At 62.3% G+C, this 9,670-nt stretch overlaps 3 protein-coding genes across 3 annotated transcripts in view; 1 reads left to right on the top strand and 2 right to left on the bottom strand.

Annotated features, from left to right (window-relative positions):
* Positions 1-550, top strand: part of MNEG_3447 (D-tyrosyl-tRNA(Tyr) deacylase) — a gene marked incomplete at both ends in the record, with an annotated part of 1,800 nt that extends 1,250 nt beyond the window's left edge. The window contains one exon of the mRNA XM_014048075.1: positions 403-550. Coding sequence (XP_013903529.1) covers positions 403-550 — 148 coding nt within the window. The remainder of the gene's footprint in view (positions 1-402) is intronic.
* A 3,579-nt stretch (positions 551-4,129) lies between these two features.
* On the bottom strand, positions 4,130-6,153 carry MNEG_3448 (hypothetical protein; the record flags this gene model as incomplete). The annotated part of the gene is made up of 4 exons (XM_014048076.1): positions 4,130-4,705; positions 4,997-5,254; positions 5,481-5,980; positions 6,099-6,153. 4 exons carry the CDS (start codon positions 6,151-6,153, stop codon positions 4,130-4,132), a joined length of 1,389 nt encoding a protein of 462 aa, XP_013903530.1.
* Positions 6,154-8,941: 2,788 nt separating this feature from the next.
* The window catches only part of MNEG_3449 (Pre-rRNA-processing protein PNO1), a gene marked incomplete at both ends in the record, with an annotated part of 2,579 nt that continues 1,850 nt past the window's right edge, over positions 8,942-9,670 (bottom strand). Inside the window, 2 exons of the mRNA XM_014048077.1 lie at positions 8,942-9,139; positions 9,528-9,650. Of these exons, the coding sequence (XP_013903531.1) occupies positions 8,942-9,139; positions 9,528-9,650 (321 nt within the window). The remainder of the gene's footprint in view (positions 9,140-9,527; positions 9,651-9,670) is intronic.

Raw genomic sequence — 9,670 nt, forward strand, 5'->3', positions numbered from 1 at the left:
GGGGGGGGGGGGCACGCGCATGCTCGTATGCCGCCCGTTGTAGAGGGGCCGGGGCGAGGGGGAGGTCGGCAGCCCACCCCTGATGGTTGGTATGTTTCCTGCAGTGAGGCCAATGGGGCACGGTGGCTGCCAAAAACGATGCACTAAGGGCGGCATTGTAGCATGTGTATGCCGTTGTCTGCGTACGAACCCATGGCGCTCCCAGAACATCCGCACACGCGCACTGAGCTTGCCCCTACCCCCTACCCCGCACCCACAAGCGCACACCCACAACCGCAGGCACGCCGGCACACATCCCCCCCCCCACACACACATGCACACGCGTGCGACCCCTGCGCTCACTCGCACACGCACACACCTTTTTGCATGCACGCGCGTTTCCCCTCACAACACCCTCCGCAGCAAAGCCATGGGCCCTGAGGCGGCGCGTGAGTTCTACGCGGGCTTCCTGGCCCTGGTGCGCTCCATGTATTCGGAAGACCGCGTGAAGGACGGCCGCTTTGGCGCCATGATGCAGGTCGCGCTGGTCAACGGTGCGGATCTTGGGTGATGGGAGACCAGGGGTTTGGGTCAAGGGCGCGTATGCCGAGGAGACGCGAAGCGAGGGTTCCGTGGGCGCGTGGGTGCACCTCTATATGTGGCTGCGAGGATGCATGTGAGACTTCGTGCGTGTCTGTGTGCTCGCGCGTGTGTGTTCGAGTGCCTGAGTGTGCGCATGCTCTGCACGCTCACTTGTGTGGCCGTGCACGCGCGCGAGCGTGTGTACGTGTGTGTGTGTGTGTGTGTGTGTGTGTGTGGTTGTGTGCGTGCCTGTTGTCTGCCAAGCGTGGGGGGAGCTCACAGAATGGCTTGGAGATGTTGCTATCATCATCTGTGACGTTCCACCAACTGCACAACTCTTCTAACCTGTGTCACGGCTGGCGGCGAGGTGCAGATGGGCCTGTCACATTCACTTACGACTCCCGAGTACCCGACACTAGCAGCAGTAGTAGCAATAGCTTGGCCGGCGGCGGCAACGGAGGCGGCACCGGCGGCCGCGACAATGGTGGCGCCGCCGGGGCCACCGGGGTCAGCACCGCTGAGGACTGATTATGCCGCGTGCTTGATGGTGGGATAACCCCAAGCAAGCTGCTTGCAATTGACCTGTCGTGACTGAATCATCTGACTGAAGTTGTATGCATCATTCGCAACTGCCCTCCGCATGCTCGCATTTGATGATAGTGGTTTCAACATATGGGCCCTGCATACAAATGGCCAAGTAATACCCATCAACAGCACGCCTTGCACATTCGGGCCAACATTCACACGACATGAAGGCAAGCAAGAGTACGAGTGCGTGATTGTGCTGCTGGTGTGTGCCGCTGCTGGTGGGCACATGGCCACATGCTACGGCTTGTGTAAGCCAGGAGAGGCAGCGCGTGCCTATTGGATGGCCAGTGTGTGCAAGGAGACAGTAGGCAGCAGCTCATGCAGTCACCATGATGGCAAATAGATTGAATTGCGATGTTGCTGTCCGAGTCTCCTGGCCAGCACTCGATCGTGGCACGCATGCAGCTGCACTGTCCTACAAATGGGCCGGTGACAAGGGCGCCAATGTTCTAGGTGCAATCTCAGCCCGCTGCACATGCGGGTGCTGTGTGTGGCTGGGCTGGTACATGCCAACAACAAGCAGTGCGTGTGTGCTTGCGATTTCAAGTGCTACACCAACGCCGCTCCCAAGGGGCCCGTGTGAGTAAGCTCAGCGCTCCCAATACCACATGAACTAGCCCCCAGCTGGGCAGCCATCACAGTGGTCAAAGTAATCGTATAAAATGTAGCTACCATAACCACCTGTCACCTTATCAAGCGCGCACATCAGCCTGCACTGGGTGGTTCTGGCCCACATGGCCGCATGACGTTGTGATGAACTCCATCAGGAGGCGGTTCAAACCCTTTCAGGCGGTTGTGCCCCGCTGGCAAACGTTGCACGGCCTAGGCCTATGGCAGTCAAAAGGCCAGCCTGCTGGCAGGCATTCATTTTGACCAGCGCGCGTGGAGGCGCTGTCCCAGCAGCCACCTGGCGTGTTCAGTCAGAGCGGCTTGACCTGCCCATACCGCCGGTGCGAGGCCGCAACGCCAGCCCCGTCGCCCCCAAGCCGCCAGAGGCGCCGCTGTTGCCGCCTCCCCAACCCCGGCTCGCGTCCTGGTCGCCACCGCTGCCGTCCACAGAGTCCTGATTGTGATGCGGGCAGCGGCGCCCAGAGCCGCCTGAGCTGCCGCTGATGTCCCTGTCTAGAGGGCTTTTGCTCACTGCTGGCTGCCTATCCCTGGGGGGTTGCCGGGGCGGAAGTCCATCAAGGTAATGGTGGCGTGAAGGTTAAGATGGCATGGCCGAGATAACGGCAAACCTGTCCTCACATTCCACTTCATAGTGATCCAAGTCGATGTTCCTGGCTAGTGCGTGCACAAACGGGCTGCTGAGTGAGGGCTGTGGTGTGCTGCGTCGGTGCATCCGCGGCACTTGGTTGCACCCCATCCGTCCCACCTGCCGCCACCATAGGCAGGTGCATCGCCGCCGTAATCATCGAGCACCTCAGCGGCCACGGCTGCGACTGCATAGCCAATGGATGTGATCCAGGCCATAGCCGCCGTTGAAGCGCTGTTGAGGTCCCAGCTGCTGTCCCCACCGCTAGTTAGGGGCAGGTCAAGGGTGCCCGTGTGCAGCACGAGGTCCTGTTGTGATGTATGCAGCATGGATTCGGTGTTGTGGGGCTGCATGGATGTCGCATCAATTTTGATCTCAACAGAGGACAAGCCAGGCTCTGCATGCAAGGTCGACCTGGAGCTGCTGCGCTCGTTTTGTTTGCTGCGCGCGTCCACGCGCCACCTCAATGCGCAGAGTGGCTGCCGCCGCGGGACATCCTTCCTCTCTCGAGACCCACCTGCTCCTGCTGTACTAGCTGCAACAGCTCCCTCGTGCGGCCAAAATGACAGCCCGAGCTCTCGTAAGCATCGAACAGCTCGCCTGAATGTGGACATGTCAGGTGTATGATAATTGAGGAAATCAGGTTTGTGTCACTGTCTGCTTCAGCAGCAACAACCTCTTCGGGGGTGTGCAACACGTGCAACCTTGCTGCAACCTTGCAGCAGTACATTCAGGCATCTTTCTGACCTGCCATGCCAACCGCACCTGGGGAGCAGTCCGGGAACAGGCGCGAGAGCTCATCCATGTCACCACGCCGGCGAGCATCAGCGGGGCAGGTGGTCTGCAACCCGCTGCCCTTGCTGGTGTCGCAGCAGGCATGCCGTGCGCCGTGCCGCAACATTAGTGATTTGAGTGACTCTGTAGGCTTTAAGCTTAGATGACTTGAAGTGAGATGGAAGGGGCGGGACGACGGGGACCCGTTGATTGGGCCTGAATGCCTCGGAGTGGCGTCACCTATAAACCACCCTGGAATTCAAAAAGCGCGAAGATTGAGGAAAATGATGGTGTTTGAGCTTGTTCGTCGGAGGCGACGTGAAGTGACCGCGGCCCACACGGGCTCTGTTGAGAGTTATACGGGTCGCCTGAAAGATATTTCCACCAAGAAGACCGAAGAATCTAACAAGCAACGCTCGGCCTGCATGCACGTCGCAAAGCTATGAGGCTCCGGTGGTCGGCCACCAACTTGGTCACATGGACAGGGATAGCAGGGCTCACACTTGCAGCCACCGCCTGGAAGCGAAATGATGACAATTCCAAGTCGCAGTGGTGTCGTCGACACATATGTGCGTGTGCATTCCATGGCCGCCCCACCTGCTAACCGCCTGCCGGCCGCCCCTGCTGGTGACACGCCCCAGGCGGATGCTGCAGACGGACCCTTGGCCTGCATGCATGCCAATCACAAACATGCTGCCAAAGCATACGAGCTTCGATGATCCCCATGCTGTTTGCCTGCTCCATGTCAAGTGGAGGTTAGCTCATTCGCAGGCAGCAAACCAAAGTTACTCGGGGCCCACAAAGCCCCCTAGGTACAGCAGGCAGATGCCATGCCCCTGTGCCGTGCAAAACCTCGGCGGCGCAAAGACATGCGAAACCAAACCGCGGGACACTCACAGCAACCACCACAAAGTGTCCGCTGCCCGGCCGCCGCGCCGCGGAATGCACTGGTTACTTGCCCTCCACCAGCAGCATCTGCCGGAACTCATCATTGGACTTGGCCTTGCCGTCGCCGCCCACCGCGTCCGCCCCGCCCTGCTGCGCACCGCCGGCCGCGCGCGGCATCACGCGCGGGTTGCGCACGCGCGTGTGCCCACCCTCCACCTGCACCGCGTCACGCTGGTGGCCCCCGCTGCCGCGCCCCCCGCTGACGGGCACGTACGGCAGCCCCATGCTGCGGCCGCCCCTGCCGCGGCCGCGGCCCCTCGCGCCGCCGCGCCCGCGTCCGCGCCCGCCTTGCACGCTCCAGCCGCCCTCGCCGCCCTCGTCGCCCGCGCCGCCCGCGTCGCCGCCGCCGCCCTCCTCCATGGTCGCGTCTCCGCCGCCGCCGGCGCCGCGACCGCCGCCGCCTCTGCCCCGCCCGCCGCCGCGCCTGCCAGCCACATGGTGCGTGCGGCCGCCCCTCGCGCCGCCGCGGGGGGGTGCTGACTTGGCAATGAGCAGCTGCTGCCCATTGACCTCGGTCCCATGCTTGGCCACGGCGTGCTGAAGGCCCTCATCCGTCTCAAACTCGACATAAGCAAAACCCTGCGCATTGCATGTTTGATGTTCACAGGATGCATGTGTGTGTAAACGAGTGTGTGTGTGGGTGTGTGTGGGTGTGTGTGTGTGTGTGCGCGCATGTGCATGCGTGTGCATGCAAGTGCCTGTGAAGATAAAATGCATGTGGGTGAGTGCATGTGCTTGTGAGCCGGTGCGCCACGCGTCCGTGTATGTGCAGCTGCATGTGAAACTATCGCCATGCACGACGGCATGCCGCAATCAGTGCCGCACGCTGCCAGTCACAAGCAGCAGCCACCCCACTGCCCCGCCGCCCACCTTGAAGGCCCCCGTCTCGTCCTTGGGCAGGCGCACGTCCCTGATGCCGCCCGGCGCGTCGCCCAGCAGCTGCCGCAGCTCCGCCTCCCCCACGCCCTCGCCCAGCCCCTTGATGAAGGCGGTGTGGTCCGCCGCGTCGGCCGCGCGCGGCGGCCGCGACCTCAGGATGTGCAGCGAGCGGCCCTTGATGCTGGTGCCGCTGAGCGCCACGGCCGCGCACACGCCCTCGAGGCCCTCAAACTCGGCATATGCAAAGCCCTGCGAAAGGGTGGCGGCGATGCGAGCTTTCATGCTGGTTTCATGCTGAGCCCGTGGCGAAGCAAGCTGCGTAGACCCACCAGCAGGTTGCTCGGCCGCTACTTGGCGCGGGTACATGCGGAGGCTGCGCAGGCAGAGCAGGCTGCGTGCAGCGGCTTGCCCCGCTGCAGCGCGGGGCCTCGGGCCTGCCTCGGCCCGACCAGGCCGCCGCCCTGGCGCTGCGCACCCGTGGGGACTTGTCGTAGCGGTCCAGCGCCAGGCGGATGTCCTTGAGCCCGGGCACGTCGGCAAACAGCTGCCGCAGGTCGGCCTCCGTGACCTCCCGGCCCATGCCCCTCACAAACACGGTATGGGCGTCGTCGTACGTGGGGTGGGGCGGCTTGGCGGCGCGCTTGGGCTTCGCGTCTTGCTGCTCGCCCTGCGGCTCGCCGGGCGCGGCGTCTGCGGATGGAGCGCCTGCAGTGCCCTCGTCCATTGCCGTGTCGCCATCAGCGTCGTGCTGCTGTGGCTGCTGCTGCTGCTCCTGCTCCTGCTGCTCCCCCTGCTTCGCCTCGGGCTGCTGCTTCTCCTCCTGCTGCTCCAGAGTCTGCTCTTGCGGCTGCTTCTGCTCCTCCTGCTTGGGCGGGGGAGGAGCGCCCAACTCCTCCTCTGCTGCCTTGCTGCGCTTTGTGGGTGTCGTCGGCTCCCCGCCAGATGCAACAGGGTGGTCTCGCTTGGCAATCTTGCCTGGGCGCAGCAGACGTACAGGGCGTTGAGCATTGGAGTGCGTGCGCAGCAGCGTGCCGGCGACAGAAGGTCGGTGGGTGCGCAATCAGCGCACACGACGGCTGCATGGTCTGCTCACCTGGCGTGCTGGCTGCAGCACCCTGCGCCCCTTGCTTGACGATAGCCGCGTACATCAGACCAGATGCAATGGTCGAGCGGATCGGATAGCACAGTGATGGCTATGGGAGTGTAGAATGGAAGGCGCGAAGGGATGGCGGCCAGCAGAAGTGAAATCTTGGATTTTGATGTCGTACAAGTGGGCGTGTACCGGTATCTTTCCTGCGAAGAAGTGATGGGCAGATACACACCCACCTGTGATCAACTGTTCCGAGTGATCTGAGCGCCGAGTGCTGGTCGCCGACAGGCTCCGACCACTATCATGGAGCTCTGCCTACCAAAGTCGGCCGTGATAACAACTCTCATCTATTACCTGCCGCGTCCATGCCAGGCTCAGGCCAGGTCCATGGCCCCAGGCACAGTACAATCCAACCTGCTTGTAGCAGTTCCGCCTGACGTCGGCGCTTGGCGGAACACTGGCCTACTTGCGACAGTAGCCTACCTGACTCACATTGCGCTTGAACTGTGACACGAAGGTTTCATAATCTGTGTCGTCGGCTTTGAGTGGCGCTGACTGCAGTGGTGATTGTGCCGGACATGGTGGGTGCGGGGTGCCAATCCATTCATCAATGCCTGCAGCGATGCGCAGGCCTGGCCTGGACCACATTCATACCAACTATCAACTCCATGCAATGCGTTTACGCCTCGATCTCGGGATGCATGGAATTCATGGGCTGGGGCCGCAAAATGCAACGCTTGCCTGTGGTTGCCGGCATGTGAGGCATGAGGCGTTTCATACAGGCACTCCGGCACAGGCGTTGAAAACAAATTTGCAGCAACCTGCAAGCGTACGCTGGGTGGTGAAGATGCTGCCGGGATTCGAGCTTGCACAGCCTCAACCACAACCGCCATGAACCTGCCGCGGGCTGGCGCAACTTCATCTCACGAGTCTCCGATGATGGCGAAGGAACAATGCAAGAACGCACTAGTTCTGCCAGCCAGCATGGCGTACCTGAGCATCGTGGGCATGTTTACAACCGATGAGGTAGCGTGCACAATTTCTTCTTGACACCAGCGTCCCCACATCAACAAACGGTCCTGCCATGGCACCAGCATGAATATAATTGATTGTATCCCCAGCAACAACAGCGGCAACGAACACGACAAGTGGCCGAGCGCGGCTGTTGTTTCAACCAGCCAGCACGTGCTGCAGCAGCCCATCGCCCTGCAGCCTTGGCAACAGCACGTGGGCCGCATAGCGACGCGCCGGCATCCGCAGGGCGTGGCGGGATGTGATCGACACCAGCGCGGCGTTCACGCCTTGCGCGCGCAGCACGCCCTGGGGGGAGGCGGCAGGGTCGAGCGCAGCGCACGCCGGGGGTTGGCCTAGCAATGGTCGAGGGGTGTCGCGGGCCTGTGCAGCGCCCCACAACAGCCCGCCTGGGCCCTGCAAGCGCCCGCTGCCCCTGCAGCCACGGCGGGCTGCGCCCAGCGTGGCTGCTGCGGTGAGACACGGCCTGGAGGCTACCGACCACTTGGCTCACCTGCAAGCCGTCGGGGCGGTCAAGGCCGATAACAAGCTTGACGGCCTGGAAGCTGGGCAGGCATTGCTCCACCAAATGGTCCGCCTCAGTGAAATTGCACAAGCGCAGGACCACCGGCGGCGCAAGCCTCCGTCCATACATAATCTCAACCTGTGGATGGCGCATGGCACGTGCTGCTTGCGCATAAACCAGCCAGAATGGGTGTCGTTTGCAGAGCGGGAGGGCGGCGGGCTATGGCCGCATCCAGGCTATCCTTCCCCTCTGCAGCCTCGAACTGGGACGTGGAACCGACCTGGGAGCACATGGAATCCAGAAAAGCCAGCGCCAAGCCTTCCATCCGCCGCGGGAACACCAGCAGCCATGTCGATTGGCCTCCTGCGACACCGCCGGGGGGCGGTGATGGTAGTGGTAGTGGGGGGGGGGGGGCTGCCGTGAGGCAGGCCCTGCGCGACAGCACGCCCCCTCCTGTTGAAAAGATCGATTCACCACTGCCTCAATACTCGCCTGCGCCTGGCAGGTAGATGCTATCATGCTGGCAACTACAGCTTGCGGCGCCACAAACCGTCGCCCGGAGCCCTGCAGCGGGTGGCGTCGGCAGCACACAGGCACGCAGGCGACGGCACGTCGCCGACAAGCGGCAGCAGGCGCTGGTGTCGCAGTGGGAAACAATCATTTGCAGAACAGGTGGCGCCATCTCCAGGAGTGGCATCGTGATGTGTCGACTCTGTATGTATCATAGAGATCTCGCGGCTCCAACACGGGCGGTTGCGAATCAATGTCAACTGTGGGAAACTTATAACCAGGCTGAATGGGCGTACCGGTAACAAGGGATTGTTGCTCCTTACCGTAACAGCACGCCTTGCCTTCCCGATCACACTGCTCGCATCCCCGATCACACCAGTGTTTGACCCGTGACTGCGTGCAGACTGCGTGCAACATGTCTTGACAGGAAGCCAAATCTGCTGTTTCAAGTGTCCCGCGTTGTCAAATGCGAATGTTACAGGCCGCTCTTGAGTGCGTTGGTGGTGGGATAGCCTCAAGGCGTCACACAGAACCGCAACTTGTGCGCTGGCACCGGTGACCCGGCCTGGTGGTGACAGGCCGCAAGCTGCTGCACCAACGACACAAGCAATCCACCGTGCGACGCCGTCCCTGAATCTGCCGCGGCCTGCTTGTGGCGGGCATGCTAATAGACACAAGTCAACATGGCCAGCCGCTGGGGTGCAAAGTCTGAAACACAGAGGAGCAAGAAACACAGAGGAGCAAGAAACACAGAGGAGCAAGAAACACAGAGGAGCAAGAAATGAAATTGGGAGAGGGATTAGCTGTCGTTCAGCCGCGAGCACACCGACCGCAGCTTTGAGTACACCTTGCCCGGCGGCGACCCCAGGATGAGGCTGCAGATAGCGTCGCGCGCCACCCTGATGTTCTGGAAGCTGCCAAGGATGTGGATGCGCGTGTCGGCCAGCACGATGCGCGTGCGGGTGGCGTTCTCTATTGTGAACTTGGTCTTGCCGCTCTGGGGGGGTTGTGTTGGGAGAAACAGGGTGTTGATCGAGTTTATTGATGAGTGGATGGAGATGGCCGAGACAGACGTGTTGGGAAAGCTGGTAGAGGTCCCAAGAAGTAGCAGATAACAACTACAAGAGCAGGGTGCTGCGGCTGCAGGCCACCTGGTTGGGCAGCTGCAATGGCTGGCCGCCACACATGTTGGCAACGTGGCCAGCCGCGCCCCTCTTGTCCCTATCCACTCCGCAGCTGTGCCCCCCCCCCAACTCGAGGGGCGGCGTTGCTGCCTCCAGGCAGGCCATGCAGCTCACATAAAGTCACACTCTCGGCCCCAGACCCCCAAAGCTGCCGTCGACCCTCCCTTTCCCCCCTGCCCCGCCGGCCGGCCGCCCGCCCACCTTGCCCGCCAGCCGCCCGATGCAGCGCGACAGGTGCTCCCCGCGCAGCGTCTTGACGTCCTTCACCTCAAAGCACTCCACATACAGGTCGTCCAGCCGCAGCAGCGCGATGGCGTCGCGGATCTGCTTGGGACAGCGCGAGC

This window comes from Monoraphidium neglectum, assembly GCF_000611645.1.
Source record: "Monoraphidium neglectum strain SAG 48.87 unplaced genomic scaffold scaffold00433, whole genome shotgun sequence".
NCBI classification, from domain to species: domain Eukaryota; kingdom Viridiplantae; phylum Chlorophyta; class Chlorophyceae; order Sphaeropleales; family Selenastraceae; genus Monoraphidium; species Monoraphidium neglectum.